Genomic DNA, 27428 nt, shown 5'->3' with positions numbered 1-27428 from the left:
CTGGTGGGCGTGCTGGATGGATCCCGGTTGGGAGCATGCGGGAGTCTTTCTGACTGTCTCTCCCCATTTCCAGCTTCAGAAAAATACAAAAAATAAATAAATAAAAATAAAAAGAATAAAATGATTTGCTTTTAGGTGTTGGTTGACTAAGAGTTATGATGAGAGGAACAAGAGGGAAACAGGAAAATGGGGGGACAAATTAAAAAATTACTATTGTATTTAGTGGAACCAGAACTAGATAAAATGAAGAGCCAGGGCTGAGAGCACTCTAGTGAGTTAAAAAGGTGAAGTAAAAACCCCCCAAAATGCCACAAACATAAGTTTGAGTCCCAGATAATATAATTTGTTCATTATTGAGGTTTGAATGAGAAGATGTAAAGGAGAAAGGAAGAAACTAATATAGAGAGAGACAAGAAAGAGAGAGAGAGAAAAAAGAAGGAACCACTCAAAAAAGAAAAAAGAAAAAAGAGGAGAGAGAGAGAGAGAGAGAGAGTTAAGGGTTTTGGAGTGCAACCCTCATAGAGAGAAAGAAAGAGGAAAGAAAAGATAATGGGAGTTGTAACACTTATGGGTAGTGTAGTTCAAGGAGAGGAGAGAGTAAGACTGGCAGAGAGTTAAACGACCAAATTGGAGGAGGAAAAAAAATATCAAGAATGAAGATAAGAGAAACAAACCAACAAATATAAAATGGGATAGGTTATAAAGTCTGCGTATTATTCTTAATTTTGAGAGGTTATCTTCTTCTTTTCTTTTCTCTCCCTCTTCCTGATTGGTGACTCTGTACCCTGGGTTCTGCCCCTTTGGCATGCTCAGGTAGAGGTTTGCAGTTGATAGGTCTCTATGGCGATGTCATGTATTTTGCTTCAGTCTCGTTGGCAGTTGAGGCTCATTAGCATTTATAGGCTCCAACAGTGAGAGAGTCCGTGTTCCTGGAGCCTCTCTCCTAGTCTTTCCTTCCTCAATTAGTAGCCTGATAATCCAGCTATGGGGTTGCTGCTGCCTCTGCCTGGTTAGTAATAGGCTCAAAGAGCTGGGAACTCCCCAGTCTATTTCCACTGAGCACAGGGCTCTGGGTAAGGCTCAGTCAGTCAGAGCTGCTAGCATAATCAGGCGGGGCTTCCGCCCACTCAAAGACCTCTGGCTCTGCCACTCTGTCCAGTTACATGGGTGGGCGCCCACTCCCAGGGCGCTTGGAGGAAACTCTCACTCACTATCTGTGCGCAGACCAGGATATCAGGCCGGATGTCTCACAGTCTGAGTAAAACCCCTGCCCGCACGGAAATGTTCCAGCATTGGAATTGGCTCTCACTCCCTCCCTGAGCACGGCTTTTCAGGGCACTGGGGCGGCCGGAGATTCCACACACAAAGGCCCCTGATTCTGCCTCTCTGTGGAGTAACTCTAGCGCTCACTGCTGAGGCACTTGGAGGAATCTCTCGCCCACTATCTGCGCGCGCCGACCAGGAGATCGGGGAAAATGGCTGCCCCGCTTGTCTTTCTTTGTCTGGGTTTGGCATGAGTGTTAGCTCGTATTGACTGGGTTGCCACAGGCACAGTTTTTCCTCAGCTTGGATCTCTGTGCCACAGCCTGGTTCGGCCGTTTGTGCCATGGCCTGGATCTATTCACCCCCTTTGCCTGGCTCAGTTTCTATATTCTCAGTTACCAGTGAAAGCAACCCTATTTAGGTTAGTGAGGAAGGCGGAGCATTTCTTACTCCCTATTTCCTTCAGGGTTTGATTATATATTTAGCCAATTTTTCACTTGACCATACCTTCGGGTGTATTGCAAAACATCTGGAGGCTCCAAGGATAGGTTTTTCTGTTTCTGGTTGAAGATCTTATTGAGTTTTGGGGGAGATTTATCAGTATCGCTTCCTACCACGCCATTACTCTGACGTCATCTCCTACTCTACCCTTTTTAATACTAACACCTCACTCTCCTTTCATGTCTTGTTTAAAATTATTCCAGATCTTCATGATTTGGAAAGTAGTGTTTTATGTTCTTATTAAAACGTACCTATCTTTATAGTTAAGCAAATTAGATTGCTTTATTTTCTTTATACAAACTTTTGGAAGTCTGAAAACATCCCAATGTTTTCAGATGTTCAGCTTTACTTTTCATCTAAATTTTGGGTAAATGTTTATAATTATATAGATTCCACTTTAGTTTTTAAAACACTTGAATTTGCATTTTAATGATAAAGCATATGTAAGTGCTGAAGAACCACAGGTGTTGCCAAGTGTCTTGTGCTTTTCTCTTTATGGATTCCATCTCTGCAGTTTTCATAACATTCACTGAAAGGGTCCAGAGAGGACTGAAGTATAATCAGTGTTACGACTTATGAATTCTTAAGCACCATTTCTCCATTCCAGATAATTGGTTGAAGCTTGATTTGAGTGAAAAAGTTAATTGGAATGTAGGATTTCCTAACATTTCTTCCCTTCTTTACCAATCCCTTGGCAACTAGTGCAGTTTTCCACAAGCCTGTTCCATGCTGCTGATATTTGGAATGTTAGATAAATAGTATTTGCCTTTATGATGGCTGCTTCTGATTCAGGTATGATGTTCAAATAAAGTCTGGTCAGGCGACTGATGCAAATGCCACTTGCTGCTGACATTTTCATTGATTTAAAGTTTCTTAGGAGAATAACAGCTCTTTGTTCTTAGGAGAATGGCAGTTATTCTTTTCCAGAAAAGAGTGAGGGGACCTGACAAGGTAGTGGTGCAGTGGATACAGTGTTGGACGAAACACAGAGGACCCATGTTTGAAATGCTGAGGTCACTGACTTGAGTGCAGACTTACAAGCCTGAGCACGGGGTCGCTGGCTTGAGAGTGAAATCATAGACATGACCCCATGATCGCTGGCCTGAGCCCACAAGTCACTGGCTTGAAGCCTAAGGTTGCTGGCTTGAGCAAGGGATCACTTACTCTGCTGCATCCTCCTGGTCATGGCACATATGAGAAAGCAATCAATGAACAACTAAGGAGACTAAGGAGCTGCAACGAAGAATGCTTCTCATCTCTCTAACTTCCTGTCTGTCTGTCCCTATCTCTCCCTCTCTCTGTCTCTGTCACACAAAAAAAAGGGAAGAAAGAAAAAGAAAGAAAGAAAGAAAGAAAGAAAGAAAGAAAGAAAGAAAGAAAGAAAGAAAGAGAAAGGGAAGGGAAGGGAAGGGAGGGAGGGAGTGAGGGAGGGAGGGAGGGAGAGAAAGAAAGAAAGAAAGAGAAAGAAAGAAAGAAAGAAAAAAGAGAGAGAAAGAAAGAAAGAAAGAAAGAAAGAAAGAAAGAAAGAAAGAAAGAAAGAAAGAAAGAAAAGACTGAAAGGGAGAATCTAAGAGAAGGGCAAGCTAAGTGGTTATAGAAGTGGATGCTGACAGTTGTTTTCTTGCCAGGAATATATTCTGGCTATTTAGTTTAACCTTTTTTTTTTGGTGATAGAGACAGAGAGACATGGAGAGAGGGACAAATAAGTACAGACAGACAGGAAGGAAGAGAGATGAGAAGCATCAATTCTTTGTTATGGCTCTTCAGTTATTCATTGATTGCTTTCTTATGTATGCCTTGACTGGGGGCTACAGCGGAGCGAATGACCCCTTGCTCAAGCCAGTGACCTTGGGCTCAAGCTGGTGAGTCTTGCTCAAACCAGATGAGTCTGTGCTCAAGTTGGCAACCTCAGGGTTTTGAACCTGAGTCCTCTGCATCCCAGCCCTATGCTCTACCCACTGTGCCACTGCGCCACTGCCTAGTAAGGCTAACCCTTTTTCTCCATCAAGAAATAGGTATAAGTTCTTTTTTTTTTTTTTTACAGAGACAGAGTGAGAGTCAGAGAGAGGGATAGATAGGGACAAACAGGAATGGAGAGAGATGAGAAGCATCAATCATTTGTTTTTCATTGCAACACCTTAGTTGTTCATTGATTGCTTTCCCATATGTGCCTTGACCGTGGGCCTTCAGCCAACTGAGTAACCCCTTGCTCAAGCCAGCAAACTTGGGTCCAAGCTGGTGAGCTTTTGCTCAAACCAGATGAGCCCACTCTCAAGCTGGCGACCTCGGGGTCTTGAACCGGGGTTTTCCGCATCCCAGTCCGACGCTCTATCCACTGCACCACCACTGGGTCAGGCAGGTATAAGTTCTTTAAAGGTCTCTTCGATACGCAGGAAGTGGGGTGAGGAAACTACCTAGGCTTTTTGTCTTTTTTTTAAAAATGGTCTGATATGGTAAAGATAAAGTATTGCACAAATACCATGTACATATAATTTTGTGTACTGTTTAATGGATATGCTCCCTAAAAGTTAATATTATATGAAAATGTAGGTTGTTCCTATCTGATTAGCAAAGATTAAAAAATGATAATGTGCAGTATGAATGAGAGTATAGACAAATAGGCCCTAGGGTAAACACTCACATGCTTTCTGCAGGATATTTTAGAAATGTATGTTCGTGAATATGTATCTATCTATATACAGATATATATATATAATCAATATACATTCCTTCTGAACCAGACAATTCACTTTTAATAATTAGTTAAACTAAATGTTTCACAAGTTCATAAAGAGATACACATAGAGAAAACAATGTATCTGTTTTAGAAGTAAATATTAATATTAAACAATATCTTTCTATTAAAATATTCACAATAAAATTCAGTAATTTTAGTATTGTGAGTCAAGTAATACACTGAATACAGATATATAATAATATGACTTTTACTTATTGTAGATGGAAATTGGTATGGGAATGCTCTATCCTTTTGAAAAACACTCTATATTATTTTAAAAAATCTTTAAAACATGCTTATATTTATGCAGTGACTATATAAGTATAAAATCATAATAAAATGGCTCATATTTCTAAAGCGCTATTATTTTTCCAAAGCCTTTTTATGCCCATAATTTTCTTTCTAAATCACCCATTGTGTTACTTAGTGAAGAAATATTTATCATTCTTTATTTGTCAGTTTCCTTTTCTGAAATAAGGAAGTTGGATGATGTATTCTAGAAAATTTCTTTTAGCATGAAAGGGTTTTATCCATTTAGATGCAAATAAAACCTTTTAGGTCAGAACAAAGAAACATTCAAATGAATAAGAGAACCAAAGAAGTACTCAAGCTAAGTGTATCTCAGACACCTGTGCTCCTAAGGTTACCTTTCTCAAACTTTCTTGCCCATTAGGTTTAGACATGAGGAAACTGTGGTAAAATTAAAACTGGAAATATGGGAGTCAGTATTTTTTCCCTTCTCTATCTGCCTTGGACAGCACCTAAAACAGTGTCTGAGTCACTTCTATGATTTAAGCTTCCATCAGATAGTACCTCCTCTATGTATGGTTCTACTTATCATCTGTCTTTTTCCACTTAGTCTTGGCACTCTTATCAATGAACGTTTTTACAGTGTTGAGGGGCATGCAAATTGGTGCAGCTACTATGGAAAACAGTATAGGGTTTCCTCAGAAAGATGAAAATAGATTTACCGTATGACCCAGTAGTACCTCTGAGTGTCCAAAATGGTTGAAATCAGAATCTTAAAGAGATAATAGGACTCTCATGTTAATTGCATCATTATTAATATCCAAGATGTGAAAATGACCTAAATGTCCATTGACAGGTGAATGAATAAACAAAATTGTATGAATATACAATGAAATATTATTTAGCAATACAAAAGAAGGAAATTCTGTAATATGAAACAACATGGATGACCCTTAAAGACATGCTAAGTGACATAAGCCAGTCACAACAATCCAATTTCTTCATGATTCCACTGATTTGAAGTATCTAAAATAGTCAAATTCATAGAATCAAAACCTGGTATGGTAGTTTCCAGGGCCTGAGGAGAGGGAGAAATAAGGAGTTAACGAACCAACAGGCAAGAGTTTCAACTAAACAAAAGAAATAAATTCTGGAGATAAGCTGAACAACATTGTACCTATAATCAATGTACTGTATGGGACACATAAAAAATTATAGAACTACAATAACCAAAACAATATTGGACTGTCACAAAGGCAGACATACAGACCGGTGGAAAATAATGGAGAACCCAAATAAACCTTTAAGAGCTGAGTAAGATTTAATTGTATCAGTACATATTAATTAATCAATTTGCTGTGATTTAGAAATTAAAAAAAATTTCTAGTTTATATATCTGCAATAACTTGTTCTTTGCTGTCAAAGCAACATGCATTTATATGTTTGACGAATATAGTTATCTACATCGGCCTACTATGACTATTTAAAAACATTACTAGGTTCTCAGCACTGTTGTAAGCGTTTTACACATATATATTTAATTATTTTTAAAAGATAATTATTGACATTTTAATTTAATAAATTGAGCATAGAGGCTCAGTATGGTTATGTAACTTGCCTGAATTCATATTGCTAGTAAGTGGTTCAAATGGAATTTTAATCAAGCAAGTCTTTTGCCAAGCTTGTTATATTACACCATCATGCCTCATACACATGGACCTTGGAAATAAAATGCAGAAAGCCATCACATACCATGAGTCACAGACCTTTTAATACTAGAGATAGGTAGGACATCTATGAAACAACAGCAACATACACTGTTCTAGGCTCTTTAAAGTTACATTATTTTTTGCTTTAGAGATCATAAACATACAGTTCTTTGTTTTATGGACAAGTAAGTTAAGAAATGCATCACCACTTAAAGTAAAGTCAGATAATGTCTATTATCAAATGACAAGTAAATGTCAAATTTACATCCTAAGTGTACCTTATTTCCAGCTTCAAACAAATGGTCTAATTTGAATGACATAGTTATGTCACTAATTAGAATATGCATTGATATTCAGTGAACAAAAAAGAACATGATTACTCTTACTTGTGATATTTCTCTTATTTATTCTATAAACAATTCTTCGATATCTACTTGGCTGCAGGTACTAAAAATGGGAAAACAAAAACTTCCAGGAAATGTTACACAGAGGTGATATTTAAGGGTCTTGAAAGACATATAAGTGCTTCCCAGATAGAGGAGTAAGATAGGGAAAAGATATGTGTGCCCCAAGAAACACAATGAACAATGGGTCTGAGCAGGAAAAATACATGGTGAAGAAATGATGAGTAGAAACCATCCCTGTAAAACACACACACACACACACACACACACACACGCTCTCCTATTTTTTTTTAGAGCAATTTGATCCTTCTGGTTTTTTTTTTTTTATACTTGAAATAGATTTGACATACAGCACTGTGGAGATTTAAAGTGTAGAATATGTGGGTTTGATGAATTTAGATATTGCAGTATGACTGGCAGTATAGCTATGAATAACACCTCTACTGCATCACGTAATTATAGATTTTTTGTGTGGTGGAAATAATTAAGACCTAGCTTCTTAGTAAGTTTGATAATTAAAATTAAGTATTACTGTCTTTATTCACTATCCTGTACACCAGGGGTCCCCAAACTACGGCCTGGCCCGCGGGCCGCATGTGGCCCCCTGAGGCCATTTCTCCGCCCCCGCCGCACTTCCAGAAGGGGCGCCACTTTCATTGGTGGTCAGTGAGAGAAGCATAGTTCCCATTGAAATACTGGTCAGTTTGTTGATTTAAATTTACTTGTTCTTTATTTTAAATACTGTATTTGTTCCCGTTTTGTTTTTTTACTTTAAAATAAGATATGTGCAGTGTGCATGGGGATTTGTTCATAGTTTTTTTTATATTCCGGCCCTCCAATGGTCTGAGGGACAGTGAACTGGCTCCCTGTGTAAAAAGTTTGGGGACCCCTGCTGTACACTGTATCTCCAGGACTTATTTACCTACTGGCTGCAAGTTTGTACCTTTAAACAACATCTTTCCTACCTGCCCCTCCACCCTTCAGCCCCTGGTAACCAACAGTTTATTCTTTGTTTTCATGAGTTTGGACGTTTAGATTCCACATGTGAGTGATATCATATAGATCTTCCTGTTTTCTAATCTCTCTTTTCCTACATTTTCTATTCTCCCATATCAAAATGAACACTAAAGTAATTTTGTAAACAATTTTCTTACCTTCATTTTTTACATATTGTTGATTATTAATACTAATATTATTTTCATATTTAATAAGTCTAAAACATCTATTAAAATAAGTTTATTTTGAAACATTAGTATCTGGAGAGAAATATATTAGATATAAAAATATAAAACTTCCAGGTATTCTAATTTAACTGTGGAGCTGGAAGGTGGAAAGGGAAATGGATGTATTTTATAAGGTCATACCTGTCCTTTGATTCTATGACCTATTACAGTACAAGGACTTGCTCTAGCAAACCCTAAATGCCCATGCCTGAAATCCTCTTCACCTTCTTTCTTTTTTCAAAAGTGCCTCTAAAAATATGATTATTTTTTGTTTATTTTAAAATTATTATTATTAAGTGAGAGGCAGGAAGGCAGAGAGACAGACTCCCACATGAGCCCCGACCAGCATACACCTGGCAAGCCTCCTACCAGGTGATGATTTGCCCATCTGGAGCCACTGCTTCATTGCTCAGCAACCAAGCTATTTTAACACCTGTGGCAAGGCCAGGAAGGCATCCTCAGTGCCAGGGTCAACTTGCTCAAACCCATCTAGCCATGGCTGCGAGAGAGTAAGAGAGAGAGAGAAAGAGAGAGAAGGGAGAAGGGGAGGAGTGTTTGCTCTGACCAGGAATTGAATCCAGGACTTCCACATGCCAGGCCAATGCGCTACCACTGAGCCAACTGGCCAGGGCCTATTCTTATTTTTAATTGTTTTGTATATCATTGATTTGTGGAAAGGATCTACAATACTCAAATTCTACAAAGAAATACCTCAAAAAAAACTTAAACAAAAGTAAAATGTTGGGTACTATCTTTTTTTTTTATCCTAACTCACATAATTAAATTGTCCTTGATAAATGCTGAGGGGAAAAGTTGCTATGTATTTTCACTAGATTTTGAACTTCTGGAGTTTGTCCAGCTTCTATAATAGAATTCAGAGATAATAAGTTTGGGGATCTTGATCTCATAACATATCAAGCACCACTATTGCAGTGGCAGTGGGTTGTATAATTTATAATAAATTACTAAGAAGAATTGTGAATGTTGAATATCTAACAATATTTCTGTTTGGTGGGTCAGTTAAGGAATGAAGCTGTAACTAGGGAATTCAATTACTGTCTGAAAGGCTGCTGCTGCTTTGCCTCAGGATTGCTCTTGCAGGTTTCTGGCTGAGTACATAGGTTTCAGGTAAACATTTCTATAACATTTGAACTGTTGATTATGTTGTATTCCCATTACCCAAAGTCAAACTATTTTCCGTCACCTTATATTTGTCTCTCTTTAAACCCTTCCCCCTTCAATCAGTGCCCTGCCTTCTAGCCTGAGTTAAAATGGGATAATTTACCATTACTAAGTATCTTAAAATACAACTTTGCTGATTACACATTCTTGAATAATATAATTTTAAATGGTTAACATCACCTATTTTTGGCTTTTTTTTCCTGATACAAATGCAATGTGAGATATGTTTTAGTTGCTCCATTATATATATAATAGCTTGACTATAGGTGCAGCTTTTCTATATTAACTTTGTAATGATTTCACATCATGGGATGATTAATTGAGCAAGAACTTCTTGATTCCATTAAAATCAGGCTTTATTGACTGTATGAAATTTATGGGCATCTCTCTAGTTAGAACAATTCATTTAAGTATGGATTAAACTCTAATAATAGCTATGGAGAGATTTGGGCAGGGTCCTTTTTTAATTTTTTGAAAGCTGATTCTTCTTTTTATAACCACACTTTTCAGTCTTAATATTTCATTTCACAGTCATTATTTCTTAAAATTTGTTCCACCCTGATTATTTATCCTTTAAAGGGATAGTTTCTGTTTTTCCTTTTTTGAGTTATAACATATATTAGTTTTAGTTGTAAAACATAATTATTTAAAATTTGTATGCATTGTGAAATAAGTACCACAATAAGTCTACTAACATTTGTCATCATCATTGTAAGTATGTCATCATCATACTTACAAAATCTTATCTTATAATAAAAACTTTTAAGATCTATTCATTTAGCAACTTTCAGATACAGTATTATTAACTATAGTAACCATGCTGTACATTATGTCCCCACAGCTTATTTATTTTATAAGTGTAAGTTCATATCTTTTGATCTCCTTTACACATTTCTCCAACCTCCCACTTTTGATAAACACCAGGCTATTCTCTGTTTCTATGAGCTTGGTTTTCTGGTATCTTTCTGATTTTGTTTTTAGATTTTACATATAAATGAGATCAGATGGTATTTGTGTTTTCTGTCTTACTTATTCAACTTAGCATAACACCCTTGAATTTTACCCATGTTATCACAAATGGCAAGATTGCATTCTTTTTGTGGCTGAATAATATTCTAATATATTGTATATATACCCATATCTTCTTTTTTGTTTAATCCATTGATGGAGACTTACATTTTTCCATATTTTAGCTATTATAAATAGTGCTGTAATGAACATGGGCATGGTTAGTTATTTTCATTTTCTTTAAGTAAATGCCCAGAAGTGGAAATTCTGAATTACATGGTATTTTTATTTTTTGAGAAATCATTATACTGAATTCTATAGTGGCTGGGCCAATTTACATTTCTACCAATAGTGCACATGTGTTCCTTTTTCTCTACATCCTCACCAACACTTGTTATTTTGTCTTTTTTATAATAGCCATTCTAACAGGTGTGAGGTGACATTTCATTGTGGTTTTGATTTCTATTACCTTGTTTATTAGTCATGTTCAGCATTTTTTATTACTTGTTGGCCATCTGCCTATCTTCTTTGGAAAATATGTATTTGTATCTTCTGTCCATTTTTAACAAGTTGTTTTCTGTTGAATTGTATAATTTTAAAATATATTTCATATATTAACTCCTCCTCAATAAGTAATTTGCAAATATTTTCTCCTGCTAAGTATATTGCCTTTTCATTTTGTTGACTTTTATCCTTTATTTTGCAAATATGGTATATCACATTGATTGATTGTGAAGGTTGAACCATCTTTACATCCCTTAAATAACTCACACTTGACCATTTTGTAGAATTCTTCTAAAGTATTGTTGAATTCTGTATGCCAAGATTTTGTTGAGCATTTTGCCTTTATTTTCCATTGGGGATTTTGGCTGGTATTTTTCCTTTCTTGTGAACCCTTATCTGCTTTTGATATCAGGGTACTGCTGGCCTCATAAAATTAATTTGAAAGTATTCCCTCTTCTAGTTTTTGCAAGAGTTTGGAAAAGATTGGTATTAATTCTTAGTTGAAGATTTAGTATAATTCATCAGTGAAGCTGTCTGCTTCTGGACTTTTGTTCTTTAGGAGGTTCTTGATTATTCACTCAATTTCCTTTCTAGTAATCAGTCTGTTCAAAATTTCTATTTATTTATTTAATCTTGGTAGGTTGTATGTTTATCCATTTCTTTTAGATTGACAAATTTGTTGGCAAATAATTGTTCAATAGTCTTATATTATTTCGTGCAGTTCTATTCTTTTATTTCTAATTTTATTGGGAAAAATGTTTAATATGATTCCAAGCTTCTTAAATTTATTAATGTGTGTTTTGTGGAGAATGTTTTATGTGCACATGAGAAGAATGTATATTTTATTTCCTTTGGGTGAAATGTTCTATATATATCTGTTATGTTTATCCAGGCTAATATGTCTTTAAGCTAATGTTTCCTATTGATTTTTTGTCTAGATAATCTATCCATTTATATAAGCAGGATATTAAAGTCCCCAATTATAATTGTATTGCTATTTCTCCCTTTAAGTCCATTAATATTTTCTTTTATTTAGGTGCTTTTGTTTGCCTGATGTGTAGTTGTTGCTCAGCCAGCCCTTAGGAATATTTTATCCCTCAAAGAAATTGTTACTTATGTAACTGCAGATTCAATGTGTTCATGACAGAAGGTGACTTTAGATCTCCTATATTGCTATCCTGAACCACAACCTCTGGGTTTTGTTTACTTTGTTTGATTTTTTATCTTTGATTTAATCATAGGAGATATATATTGAGACCATATCCAGTAAACTCTAAATCTGAAAATATTTGTAGTAACACCATTTACAAAGTTAAAATAAATAATTATAAAGAAATTAGTCATTTGGATGGCTGCCAAAATAAAATTGGACAAATAGTGATTGGCCCTACAGAGATATGGTACCTAAATTAAAACTAAAACTTAACACACACACACACACACACACACACATGAATTCTGAGCCCCAACATTTGAAACATTTTTCTTTAACAGTAAAAAGAATAACATATCTTATTCTGATGGAAACAAAACCAGTCCTCTCTTTGACAATAAAAAAAAACTTAGACATAAACAACTTACTACTCTATTTGAAGGGAATTACTTTTAATTAAAGGAAAACTACAAAGCAAATGATTCTAACTATTAATTTTACTTATCAAGAGTTTGTATGATAAAATAACTTATTCTTTAATAAAAAACAACAACAAATTCACAAACTGGCAAACTAAACCAGGAGTCTTTGGAAATGGTCTAGTAAATTAATATTTATTGGGACTATGCTTTTTCTATCGATTATATGTGATAGATTTTTCTCTTGTATGTGAAGATTTTTTTGTCAAATTTTGTTCAGTACATGAGCTTATTTCCCATATGAAATGCAAACCTTTATATATATTTTCATAAAAGTCAAGGTTTATGAAATACATGTTAAATAGTTAAGGGGTAATATAAAACATGGCAAGAATAAAAGCTAGTGCAGCCACATCTGACAAACCTAATATGGCTGAGATTGAGAAGTTCAGTAAATCAAAACTGAAGACAGAAACACAAGAGAAAACCCACTGCCTTCCAAAGAAACGATTGAACAGGAGAAGCAAGCAGGTGAATCATAATGAGGCATGCACTGCCAGTCTGCACTGTACATTCAGCAAGCATTGCCTTCTTATTTTACTTCTTTAGGATGTTTAACTTTATAAGATGCAAAGAGGTTGGATCACTTTAAATGAGAGAGCTGCCCCTTTTCACATTAGAGAACTACTGTACTGACAACAAAGGCCATTTCTGCCTCTCCCATCAGCCTGTCTGGCTGGCAGGGAAGGACAGGAACTTACATGTTGGTGAAAGAAGAAGCTGTGGGAAAGTGAAATATGGAGTATAAGACAAGCTGGTAATAAGGTGTTTCAGGCTGTAAAATTCAGTTTAACCAGAGTGCCATTTTTTGTTCTTCAAATGAGTTTAATTATTGAAATGCACAATTTCTTTTTTTTTTTTTTTTTTCCATTTTTCTGAAGCTGGAAACAGGGAGAGACAGTCAGACTCCCGCATGCGCCCGACCGGGATCCACCCGGCACGCCCACCAGGGGCGGTGCTCTGCCCCCCAGGGGGCGATGCTCTGCCCATCCTGGGCGTCGCCATATTGCGACCAGAGCCACTCTAGCGCCTGAGGCAGAGGCCACAGAGCCATGCCCAGCGCCCGGGCCATCTTTGCTCCCATGGAGCCTTGGCTGCGGGAGGGGAAGAGAGAGACAGAGAGGAAAGCGCGGCGGAGGGGTGGAGAAGCAAATGGGCGCTTCTCCTATGTGCCCTGGCCGGGAATCGAACCCGGGTCCTCCACTCGCTAGGCCGACGCTCTACCGCTGAGCCAACCGGCCAGGGCGAAATGCACAATTTCTTAAATATGCAAGTAAAAAGTTTTAAAGTCTGAAAAAAATAGTAACCATTTATAAATTAATTTTATTTTAAATCATTTCATGTACTATTAAAAAATAATAGGTTTTTTTAATTATTTCCCCACTTGATTCAATTAGAATTTCATTTAGTTTCACATTAAGCCACAATTGTGGCTTAGTCAAAAAGAGATTTATTTCATTCAACAAGAATTCCAGGTGTAGGCATTAGAGAGATAATATGGTAATTCAATTATTCTATCAAAAAAACAAAGCTTACTCTATCTTTGTGTTGTAACGTCTTTCGTGAGGTCTATGCTACATCCGTGTTCCTGGGTAATAAAAAAGAAAACAGAAGAAACAGTACCAGGAGACTTCTGCTTGAATCTCATTTGCAGAACTATGTTAAGAGGCCCTCTCTAGTTGCAAGGAAAGCTGGGTATTGCATAAAAGTACGAAAGGGAAAAGAAGTGCCGAGACCACTCAGCCGTGGGCGTGCATAAAAGGAAGGCACTGCAGGACTCAAGAAAAAACATACACAAGACACAACATACAGAGAAAGATGGGTACAGGGGACTCCCAGCTTCTAGGACTGAGAGCCCAGATCACTGCAGCCTCATCGAATTTATTGGTCTCTTTGCTTATTAGATAAATTAACAGAGCCTGGATTCAGGTGCATAAGCGGGTAATTAACTAATGTCTTTCAGGTATGTAAGGAAAAGGCCCTAGGGCTCAACTGTTTTCCTTTAAATGATATTTTCTAGAGCTTGCAAGGGCAGTGTTCTGCCCCTGCAGGACCCGGCATTCCAAAGCCTGCACAAAAAGACTCGTCTCAGAATCACAGTCTAATTCCCAGCCATTTTCCCACAAAGAAGGGTTGAAAGGGTTTTGTATGAACAAAGTTATAGTATCTGTCAACTTCTACCTTTGACTAACTGAAATTTATATGCAAACTTTCTACCTTTATATTTAAATCAAATGAATTCATCCTCTCCCTCCCATGGTAGGTAATGCAAAAATTATATTCCATTACTGCACTTAACTTTGAAGTCCAGGATCTTTGAGTAGTCTCTCTAACAGTTTCAGGTTTTGCTTTGTGATCCTTGCACCTAGAAATTGGAGACAAGTCATCTTCCTCCAACAATTCCAATGTACTATAGAGAGAAGATGATAGGATAACAGCAATTTTAAAAGTCTTGTTCAGTAAAAGGGAAAGTGAGGAATACGTGGTAGATAGCAAATACAGAGTTTTGAAGACTGTTATGCTCAAAACTTCTTATCCTAGCAGCAGAAGTATAATAGTTGCTTGGCTAGCCAACATGCCATACACTGGTTTTTGGGGAGTAATTTTTATATTCATTTTCCTCCAGGTCCTTGGTTATACTTCTGGGGAGACTGTCCTTACACAGTTTGTCAATGCCTACACACTCTAGGCAGGTACTGTGTAAAGTGAAAGTGAATGAATGAAGACTCTAAACATAATTAAAAAGCATTACATATATAAAATAATCATAAATTGGGACCATCTCAGGAAAGCCAGGTGCATGGTCTTCCTAGTTGAGAAGAGACTTTACTTGGACCACTCTTTCTATTTTTGTGACTTTAAGAATTTAGGCATTACTTTAAGGATAGCTGTAGCCACACAAACTAGAGGCACATTTGGGAATACCCTAGGAAATTTACCAGACCTCCAAGAGATGGGCTTCAAGCCAATTTTATAAGTAATCACCTAAACTGAGAAATTTGAACTCTCTGCTACTGGCTCCTCTGTTCTGACCAATTCCTCTCTCTTTATCTAATAGATGCTGTCTCAGGCCTTGCAGAATAGTATGCCAGCATGAGATTGCAATACCATTAATTTGACCATTGCCACCAATTTCTCCTTTGTTGTCACTTGGATACTTCCTAAAGGAAGATGTTTGAAAAGCTCAAAGACAATAATATTATCACTTTTCGAAGTTGCACTTAGAAACCTCTGCTGGTACAGGTTCATTTTTATATAGAGAAGCAAGTGGCATTTCTCAGGCCTTCAGGATTCCAAATTATAATTTTCTCAGTCAATTCATATTGTGGAACACAAGCAGACTGAGCCCCTTTTGGCATAGCTGTCTCCCTTTTATCTCTACTTACAGACTGTCTAGCTCTACTTTAAGTGCATCTGTAGTGTAGTACATTTTCAAAGGCAGCAAGATTTAATAAGCCATATACCAACATTCAGAATTTTATTTCTACCATCTGTACTAATAAAAAGCTTCAGTTTGGCATGTGGTTGGAGTTTCAAGGTATAGCAAGCAACATTCTGACCACCTGTTTAGCTGCTGCATTTTAAAATGCTTGACTTGGGGTGTTTAACATGCAAAACAATACACAGATGATTTATTATAGAATTGTACACCTGAAACTTATATAATCTTATTAACCAATGTCACCCAAATAAATTTAACACACAAGAAAATATTTTAAAAACCTTGGCTAAACAAAACAAACAAATAAAATAAAATGTGTTGCCTTTTCAGCCTGAGGTAATTAAATCTTTACTGTTTTCCTAGATCTCACAGAGTCAGTTCCACATTTTTTTTTTCTGCATTTTTCCAAAGCTGGAAACGGGGAGGCAGTCAGACAGACTCCTGCATGCGCCCAGCCGGGATCCACCCGGCATGCCCACCAGGGGGCGATGCTCTGCCCATCTGGGGCGTCGCTCTTTTGCAACCAGAGCCATTCTGGCGCCTGAGGCAGAGGCCATAGAGCCATCCTCAGCGCCAGGCCAACTTTGCTCCAATGGAGCCTTGGCTGTGGGAGGGGAAGAGAGAGACAGAGAGGAAGGAGATGGGGAGGGGTGGAGAAGCAGATGAGCACTTCTTCTGTGTGCCCTGGCCGGAAATCGAACCCGAGACTCCTGCACGCCAGGCCGACGCTCTACCACTGAGCTAACCGGCCAGGGCCCAGTTCCATATTTTAAGTTCTGTTATTGGAGCTCCCTTAATACTTTTAAAACTACTACCTTAGTCAGTATTTTTAGTTGCAAATAACAGAGTTTACTATAGTTAGCTTATGCAGAAAAAGATTATTTCATAGACTTTTAGGCCGCTCAAGAATTTTTGGAGAGGTCAAAGTACCAGCCTCTGAAACTACTGCAGAAACAATGTCCAATTTTATCACAGATTTCTTTGGAGAAAACATTACTGCCAACATTTATCGATACTTTTGGCCCTCAGGACTAAATATCAGAAACTCTACATTAAAATACTAAAACTTCCACTATCACTGTTGCCAAAAGAACAAAACCCTAGACTACTGCCTCACTTTGCTAAATTATGAGTTCAGGTCTTGCTTGAATGCTGGTCAAATACCTAGACCATAGCTACAATGGAATTTAGCAACGTGAGTTATCTAGCTTCTCTCTTGAGCAGATGAGAGACACAGCCAAATGAAAGGAGAATGTTTAGAGGTGCTGGACATTCATACATGATGACTCTCCACCACACTATCTTAGACTATACCTCTGGTTTTATACCCATTGCAAAATCCTTGAATAATTTCCGGTATTAGAAACAGCAGCCCTAATACTGTTTTTAGTCTGCAGAGATCAAAATATAAGTTTCTGACTATTTAAACCTAAGATTGTTCATTTTTAATATTCCTCAAAAATAGCTCTTCAGAAAATATGAAGAAAGTAACAACTAGCAAGCCTTTATGAGAAAGAAGTAGAACCAGTGTTATTAATGAAAGATGGTTAACAATAGGAGAATCTGGGTGTAGGATGTACAAGAAGTCTCTGAACTCTCTTTCCAACTTTTCTGTAAATTTAAAATGGTCTAAATTTTTGTTTACTTAATTTAAAAATGAAAAATAAAGAATCAGTGAAAAATGCAGAGACATTGAAATTCCCTTTGGCAACATCCTAACTATTGATATATTTATAGGGGTAATTATTAATTATTTATATTTGTGCTGAATCCATAATTTCACATGTATTTTATTTTTACCTTAAATAAGGAAATAGTTCAGTTGGTTTAATTATGTAGCCTTGGTAAACCTCCATTGTGACTAGTGCATTAGTAGGTATTAATAAATAACTGCGTAATAGGTGACTGAATAAATACATGATCTATGGATGAAGGTATAGTGAACTTTTGATGTCATAATAAAAACAGAAACATAAAAACCAAATTAATGCAGAAACTTAATGGAGTAATGAGTTGGCATTTGGAAGGTGTACTTCTACCTAGTTTTAAAAAAGTCATTACTCATAGAAACTTGGATAGTATTGTCTCTCTTTCCTCTTGCTATATAACATACTACTTAATTAATTATGTACAGAGAGGAAGGGGTGATAATATGTGTGTATGTATATGTGTGTAGATATGTAAACATATACATATTTGTTATTATTGGATTACTATTTGTGTATACATTTAAATAAAATTCTTTATCTTAAATTTATAACATAAACTAGACCATCAAAACTTTGTCTTCAAATAAGACAAGCTGTTTTATATTGTTAACGTATAGCTTCTAGAAATAGTTACCAATCTTTATTATCTAGAGCAAGTGTCCCCATACTACGGCCTGTGGGCCGCATGCGGCCCCCTGAGGCCATTTATCCCCCCCCCCCCCCCGCCGCACTTCCGGAAGGGGTTCTTTCATTGGTGGTCAGTGAGAGGAGCACTGTATGTGGCGGCCCTCCAATGGTCTGAGGGACAGTGAACTGGCCCCCTGTGTAAAAAGTTTGGGGACCCCTGAGAGCTTGCTACTCACCGTACCTGTTATTAATGGGTAAAAATATAGTAGATCTCTGTCTCCTAGAACTTACATGAACTTTGGTGATTTATCAAAAGGTAACAAAAAGGGACTTCTTTCTGCTTTTATAATATTTTAGTTTTAAGTTTAGGAGAATGATAATTATTTTTCTGATACCCTGTTTTCTTTTTCTTTCCTAAGATAAGAATGCGATGAGCTGGTAATTGGGTTTTTGTGTCTAAATTGCCAAAGATTTCACTATGTAAATATTCTTATTGTTGAAATTTCAGATGTGTATTTTTAATAGTTATCCTTGTAATTCTGAGTAGATGGGAGGCAGCTGTGTTGTTATCTATTCTTACTGCTCTCCTTGGTTGAAAGTGGGCTTTGTTGGCTTCTAGGGACATAGTATCACAAATGAATTCTCTCTCTCCCCACTAGTCCCACCACATTTTACCAACAAAATTACTATCAAAATTGGAGAATTTCTTTTATAATTTCTATAGTTCTATGAATGGTAAAATTATTTTTTTCCTTTAAACATAATAAAGGGGATTTTATTTTGGCAAAACTGAAAATTTTTTAAATGAAAGATACATGCCAGGAAGTGTGTCAAGGATAGAGATATCAACATAGGCTGTGCTTTCACAAAGATCTTATGGAATATTGATATTATAATAATATGACCAATATAGATAAAATCCCATGTGTCTATCACTGTGCTAACTGCTCTAAGACATTATTTCACTTATTTTTCATTAACATTGTGTAAGATAGGTATTATTACCCCCAATTATAGATAAAGAGAATGAAATTCATACAGGTTAAGTCTTAGAAATAATTAGTAGTTCACAACCCTATCAGACACAATGACCTTTTTACATAAAGTAATTTATGATATTTTTATTCTGAAACAAAATAATATATTATTTAATCTATCTATATTTCAAAATCAATAATATATTCCAACTATAATAGACAAGAAAAATTAAAGTATTCTAATATGTATTTTAATATATAAAAGTAGATAAAACTATCCTGGAATACATAGTTTAGTAGACAACATACTTTCCTCTGTAGGTAGAATTAGCATGAATGTGACCATCTCAAATTCAGGCTGATACGACTATATTGATTCAAATATTTTGAGTGGTTTTGACATTGGTAATGTAATTTCTCAGAATAAAAAACAAATCTTGTAAAGTTCTGAGTAACAAGTAATTTCTCAAAATGGAAACAACTCATAAAGTTTTGAGCAACAACAATAAAATCTGACTTTAACTATTGATTTACGTACTAGTTGTTTATCAGGAAATTTCATTATCTAGTAAAACATACGAAAGGAAAGAGTTGGTGTTTTTATATAAAAGATTCCAAGCTAAGGTTTGGGTGTTGCACATTCAGTATCTTGGGATCATTTTAAAACATCTAAACTGTCCTTTAGATGGGGTATCTTAGTACCTTACCTAGTCCACTGAATGCCAGTGGTGCCTTTCATCATTTGTTGAGTACACTAAAAATGTCCCAGAGTTTGTCAGAGTGCTCTATGTTGAAAAATTCCATGGTAAGCAGACCAGTGGGGCTATTATTTTGCTCACTGGCATGTCAGACCTCAAAACTCATTCTTGTATGTGCTATATTCTTTTGCCTCACAGATTAATGGGAGAGAGAGTATACTGTCAGAAAATTCTTAAAGTAATTTCTGTAGCATGAGCCCATTTGGCAATATGGTAAAAACTATAGACCTTTTTCTCAAAATTATATTTTAAATGCATAAGATACATAGAATTGAAAACCAAGTCAATTATGTTGATTTACTTTTAGTACAATAAAGAAATTTATAAATAATATTTCAAGATCCATAATACATGTAATGTTAAGTAAATATCTGGGGCTTTATTGGTGAGAAAAATCTTACAGGTACTGATAATATTGCTGGGGTTTGGTGTCTATATTCATAATTTGTGGAAAATAAAGCTGAAGTTGTTTTATTATTTTTCTAAATCCAATGTCTCTGATGCTCAGAACTCACCCACCAACTTCAGGTTAAAGACCCCTGTACTAAAGTAAATGCATGTTCAGGGTAAATTGGGAACTCAAGGTTGATCATTTAAACTGGCTCAAACAGCTTGGAGAAAAAGTTATGAAAAGCAGATGACTAGTTGATTCTTAAAGAATGATTATTTGCTGGCTGAAAAGCATAAGGAAGAGTATATACAAAAGTCATAATGTTAAGAAAGACCATGATATAGGTTATCAATACTAAGGAGTTTATTTCAGCAAGATAAGGTAGAGGAATCATGGAAATGAGGAATGAACTAAAATGTGCAGCTTATTGTTAAAAACAATAAAATCTAACTCTACTTGAGCTAACAATATAAGCTTACTGGAATTTTAAGTTTATCAAGTGGATTGTGTGATGTCTGTTCTTTCAATACCTATTGCAGTGAAATTAGCTTTATATTTATGATGCATAATTTTCTGAGCTTAGATATGTTGTTGTAGATGACTATTGTGTAAAGGAACTATGTCATAAAGAAAATATACCAAACAAATATTTCTGACCCAAATTTGATTATATCTAGTTCAGTTAAAGGAAATAAAATGGAATGGGATAGGATTTTTCTTCAATATTCCTGATATCTACAACATATTATGATTGAATACATCAGTGAGAATCTAATTTATTATGGAATATACTAGATGACTTTCTGAATTAGGTAGACTTAAAATAAGTTGCTAACATCAAATGCCATTTAATGCAGTTATCTGAGGTGGTTAACTTATTCATATTTATTTTCAGTGAGTGCCATAACTCCACAGATAGAATCAAAGTCAGAGTATGGGATGAAGATGACGACATTAAATCCAGAGTCAAGCAACATTTCAAAAAGGAGTCAGATGATTTTCTGGGACAAACGATTGTAGAAGTGAGGACTTTGAGTGGAGAAATGGATGTCTGGTACAACTTAGGTGACTATCTGATAAAAAGTTAAATGAAATTCCAGAATATCTGTGTCATGTATTCTCTTCCATATAGATAAAAATAGCCAATGACTTTCTAGAAAATTCTGTTGGATTCTATGTGAACTCACTACATTACTCTAATGAAACTAAACATGATAACTATTCATTCAAATTCATTATTATTGGAAGACATTAGTAAGTTTCAGATGTAAAGAGGAAAGTCTTTCAAAGAGTCAGCTGGATGTTCATCAAGAGTAAACATCAGGCCATTAACTCTGTGCAATACTCAAAAATAGTGTTTTAATTAAACACCATTTGCCTACATGTGGACTTTTTCCTGTAATACGTTAGCATGTCCTTAAATTGAGGCAGTTAGAATTCAGAACAGAAATGTCTCAAATTGTTCATTTGACAAAACATACACGGGAATATTATTAAGTTTTGCCTGGGAATTTGAATGTGCTATTAGTAAAACCTGCTACCCAGCTTTCATGCAGTAACTGCCCTTCAGTCTAAGAGAAAAATATAATGTAACATGGCACAGGAAACTGCTCACGCTGTTTGTACTTTTGTACTCGCATTGCTGGTGTTTAACCTTTTAAAACAGGGAGGGATGGGGTACAGGTTTTCACTTTGTTAAAATCCTTCAGTGGTTCAATCTACAGGAGCACCAAATTTTCATTGCTTATACAACATTCTTTTCCCCTAGTCACTTAGAATTCATTCCACCGTGAAGAGAACTTGGCCTAAAGCCCTGGGAATCCAAGCAGAGCCAGTGTCCCCTGAATGCATTGGGATGATGATAATTAAAACCAAAGAACCTATGCTCTCCCAGGGCTCTGCAAAGAAGTCTTGACCAAAAAAGACCCCAGGACTTAATTTCTCTTGGCCCCAGCAGCGAAATTTAATAATTTAGAGAATCAACAATTTCCCAGCATGTAAGAGAAACACCCATGATTCCAACACTCCTGAGGAAAGAATCTTCACAACATAGTGACTATTAAAAACTAGTAATAAAAAGTCAGCAGGCCCTTGCCGGTTGGCTCAACAGTAGAGCATCAGCCCAGCATGTGGAAGTCCCAGGTTCAATTCCCGGTCAGGACACACAGGAGAAGCACTCATCTGCTTCTCCACCCTTCCCCCTCTCTTTTCTCTCTCTCTTTTCCCCTCCCACAGCAAAGCTCCATTGGAGTAAGGTGACCAACTTTTTTACAATGTAAAGAAGGACAAAAATAAATTGAAGAAAACAGTATCACTGCTCTGTACTGATCCTTGGCAAATTGTCATGGAAAATACAAATACATCACATCACATGCAATGGATCAACTCTGCATCAATCAAATACAGACATTTACAGATTAGTCTTCCAATATCAAAAAGGAGGACATGTAGGAGGACACTTTTCGAGGGAGGACAGAAATTACAAAAGAAGGACTGTCCTCCCTAAAGGAGGACAATTGGTTACCTTACACTGGAGCAAAATTGGCCCAGGTGCTGAGTTGGCCCCATGGCCTTCACCTCAGGTGCTAGAATGGCTCTGATTGCAGTGGAGCAATACCTCAGAGGGGCTGAGCATCGTTCCCTAGTGGGCTTGCCGGGAGGATCCCTGTCGGGTGCATGCAAAAGTCTGTCTCTGTCTTCCCCCTTGCCCTAACCCCACTTCTCACTTTGGAAAAATAGAAAAAAAAAAGTCAGCAGACATTTCATATAAAAAAAAGTAGACTTTATGATTTAACTTTATCTTGTGGCTTAAAACAGTTATACTTAGATAGAGGGTCAATTGCTGGAGTCTTCACTATTGACTTGTGGCACTCTATCTAATTCCTGACATTTCACTTTTGATATGGGTCAGCTTGCCTCTCTCTGTTCCATCTGTGAAGTGGGTATTAAACATAGATCCCCTAACTACATTCACAATCTAAGGATTTTATGACTATGCTTTTGTTTCTCTCAAAGCTATTGATAAGCTCATTTTGGAAACACATTTGTGTACATACACATATTATTTGACTGAATTAACTGCATATTGATTCCATTCAAATAAATAGTTAATTCAACACTCATGGGTAAAACATAGGCTGTAGAATATAGGCCTTTATGAATCACTAACAAAGAAAATACCTTTTTGTTGTCATTATCCAAAGCTTTGACTCATCTTTTCAAGCATAGATGAAAGAGCAGTAGAAATTTTTAGATGAATTACTTTCCTAGTTTGTTTTATCTTTAAGTTATATTGCTTTTAATTGCCCAAATACTCTAATTTTATTGTATAAACTGAGTACACAGAAATTCATAATAGAATGGCAAAGTCTCTGATTAAGTTTTTTTATATGAAGTATCTAGTTATAATGTAGTTTGACAATCATAGTGACAGAATAGACTATGGTATTAAATGGTATTTAGCAGAATCATTATGGTTAGATAATATTAAAAGCCTGATCTAAAAAAAAATGGCTTTTAACAATGTAAGCCTCTTTTCAAACTTTTGAGAACTTGTGTAAGAAATCTGGTCTTATCTAAAATGACTGATGAGTTACTTTCACTTTGTCAGAGAAACGAACAGATAAGTCAGCTGTATCTGGGGCTATTCGACTGAAAATCAATGTGGAAATAAAAGGAGAGGAGAAAGTTGCTCCATATCATATACAATATACATGTTTACATGAGGTAAGTAAATTAAATTGTATTAATTTAAAAAAACTTAGAAGATAAATTTGTCTTGATTATGAATTGTACAACAAAATTTTTTTTTATTTTAAAATATGTATAAAATCAAGTTACCTTTCTAGAGTTGTTTCTGAAGTTCTAACTCTATACGATACCAGTAATGACGTAAGTGGATGTCCTCTAATGAGAGTTTAGAACAAGCACATGAGACAGTGAGATAAACAAGGCGATGAGATAATGAATTACAATAGTAGACCAAAAGAAATTACCACTCTCCCAAGGAAAACAGAGAATGTTAAAAAGCATTTACTGAAGAAATAAGTCATGACAAATATTTTGGAAGCACCAAAGATCTAGTAGTACATCAGTAATTCAAGAGAGGATCAAATCATGAGTGTTCTTGAGACTTCTGGGTTAGTGTTTAGGTTTTTAAAAACATTTAATTAAGAGTGTTGCTTCCAAATAAAAATATAGAAATGATGGTGTTGCATCAATAGATTTTGGGAGCTAATGAAATAAGCAGTGATTTTTTCTTCCTTTTTCTGAGTACAACAATTTATATATTTTGAACCCTCATGGGTTCAATAATAAATAAGGCAATGAAATAATGAATTAGTAAACCAAATGAAGTGACCACTCTTCTAAGAAGAATAGAGAATATTAAAAAGCAGTTACTGAAGACATAAGTCATGACAAATATTTGGGAAGCACCAAAGATCTAGTAGTACTTCAGTAATGCAGGAGAGGATCAAATCATGAGTGTTTTTGAGACCTCTGGGTTAGTGTTTAGGTATTATTGAAGATTTAATTAAGAGTATATTGTTTACAACTAAAAATATTAAAATGCTGATGTTATAGTAATGGCTTTTGGAAGTTAATGTAATAAGCAGTATTTTTTTTCTTTTTCTGAGTGCACAAAGGGCTTCAGACATATCGAAACCTCCTCCATCTGTCTACCCTCTCCACATACATATAGGGATATGAAGAGTGAGTATTTGAATGAAGTTACCCACTCATAGTAGGCCCTACCACCCAAAAGGTAGGGCCTCATTAGGCTAGAAGGAAGCAAAGACTACCCAGTGTGATACTAATAGGCAGAATCAGCAGTTCCTAGCTGTACCTCAATGTAGACACAGGGACAAATAATCTTGGGTTTCTATTGGTTGCTTTGCTTCTGCGAATTTAGTGGTGTTAGCAACACCTTTCTCAGATACAAATGACACTTGTCCCATATATCAAAAATATGAGGAGAAACTGGGGAATGTACCCTTCCCTGTATCCAAAGAGGTAAAGAGAAAGTACCTACCTAAGACAAGAAAAAAAAAAAACCTAAGAGAATCTTTGCATATTATGTTTTAATATATCTATAAAAATTAATGTGTAATTATTTGTAACTCTATTTTACTAAAGAATGAATAAGAAATAGTATTTAAGTCTTTTATACATTATATAGTAATTAGATATAAGATGTAGGCTTAATTTAATGACTGCAATCTGTCCAGTTTTATCATTTCTTCAAGAAAGGTTGTTAAGGGTCCTGGCTGTGTTGTTCAGTGGTTAAAATGTTGACCTGGAGAACCAGAGGTCGCAGGTTTGACTCCCCCACTGCCTCCCACCCTGGTTAGGGTACATAGGAGAAGCAATCAATAAGGACACAACTAAGTGAAACGATGAGTTGATGGTTCTTTTCTGTCCCTCCCTTCTCCCTCCTGCCTCTCTCCCTTTCTTTCTACCTACCTTCCTTCCTTCCTCTCTTTCAAATCAATGGGGAAAAAATAAATAAAAGTGGTTAAGTTTTCAGACCAATAAAATAATTCCTTGAACTGGCAAGATGGGAAGCCATAAATAGGGGAGAAAAGGTTTGAATCAGACAAAGAGTATTATATTCTGCTTTTCAGGGTCTTTTCTGCTGGTCAAAGAACCAAAACCAAAAAAACAGCAAAATAAAACAAAAACAAAATTGAAATCTAAGAAATATACCTTTAGTGACCTAGTCTATCTACATCCATGCAGCAGTTCCTAAACTTGTTAGAAGCAAAAAGGATTAGTATGTCAGGATTTCTATTATAGAATTCATACACATGCATTTTTTTTATCTGATAAGGGATTTGTATTCAGAATATATAAGAACTCTTACAATTCAACAATATAAGGACAAATAACCCAATTTAAAAATAGACAAAGGACCTGAGTAGACATTTCTTTATAAGAGATAAACAAATGGCCAATAAGCACATGAAACAATGTTCATTATCTTGATCCATTAGGGAAATTAACAATTTTTATGCGATACCACCTCATACATACTAGGATGGCTATAACCAAAAAGACAGATAATAACAAATTTGTCTTGGATGTGAAGAAGTTGAGATCTTTATACATTGTTGGTGGGAATTTGAAATGGTGCAGATATTATTGTCCCTCCATAAGGACCTTAGGTATCAAGGCACTATCTGGAGTCACTTTCCTTCTTGGTCTTTTGGTGCTAGGACCAGCTTCAGAGTCAATCGACCCATGTCGCACAAGAAAGCTATCCAAAGAGGTCTGTTTCTGCTGCCTCTTTAAGATTTGCCCAAAATGGGGCAAGACATTATCATTAAACAAGTTGCAGACACAACCTGCAACAAGTTTGTCTGGGTGATTTTTCTCCACAAACCCCTGTACCTTACTCTACATGGAGAAGATGTCCTTAATCTCTGAAGAAGGCACATTCTCCCCTGTCTCTTCCTCCTCATCTGAAGCAACTTCTTCATCTGCCATCTGTTGCCCTTCTAGGTGAAGGTCTTGCAGCTTTTCAGTAGTGAGTTCTTCACTGTGGTCATCCACCAACTCTTCCACATCCTCACCCCTCACCTCCAAACCCATGGACTTTCCCAAATCAACAATTGACTTTACCCAGAGGAAGACTCAAACTTTTCAAAATCTCTCTCATGCACATATCCTGGGCACAATTTCTTCAAGGCACAGTTCATTGTCCTGGATGTCACTCTCTGCCAAGCCTTATCTATGAGGCTAATGCAGTTGAGAATGTTGAAATGTTTTTATCCAGAGCTCTCTTAAGGACAATTGTGTATCTGATGTCACCTCAAAACACCTTTGAAACATTGCTTTTGTGTACAGTTTCTTGAAATTTGAAATAACATTCTGGTCCATGGGCTGGATGAGTGGTGTGGTATTAGGGGGCAAGAAATTTACTGTGATAAAACTGAATGCCTGGAGGATGTGTAGGAGCATTATCCATTACCAGGTGGCACTTAAGGGACAACTGATTATCCTGGAGGTATTTTTTCACACTTGGGCCAAACACTTTATTCATCCACTCAATGAAAAAATATGTATGTAGTCAGTTTTTCTATTATAGAATTCACACACATGCATTTTTAACC

The 27428-nt window shown here is 36.1% G+C and overlaps 1 protein-coding gene and 1 pseudogene across 1 annotated transcript in view; both read left to right on the top strand.

Annotated features, from left to right (window-relative positions):
* Positions 1-27428, top strand: part of UNC13C (unc-13 homolog C) — a 665319-nt gene that overhangs the window by 313858 nt on the left and 324033 nt on the right. The window contains exons 10-11 of the mRNA XM_066276244.1: positions 21212-21381; positions 23927-24042. Of these exons, the coding sequence (XP_066132341.1) occupies positions 21212-21381; positions 23927-24042 (286 nt within the window). The remainder of the gene's footprint in view (positions 1-21211; positions 21382-23926; positions 24043-27428) is intronic.
* LOC136335042 (thymosin beta-4-like) lies at positions 12773-12894 on the top strand (annotated as a pseudogene).

Source organism: Saccopteryx bilineata, chromosome 4 (assembly GCF_036850765.1).
Source record: "Saccopteryx bilineata isolate mSacBil1 chromosome 4, mSacBil1_pri_phased_curated, whole genome shotgun sequence".
Taxonomy (NCBI): domain Eukaryota; kingdom Metazoa; phylum Chordata; class Mammalia; order Chiroptera; family Emballonuridae; genus Saccopteryx; species Saccopteryx bilineata.
Note: the sequence above shows the minus strand (reverse complement) of the source record. Positions and strands in the feature narration are given on the sequence as shown.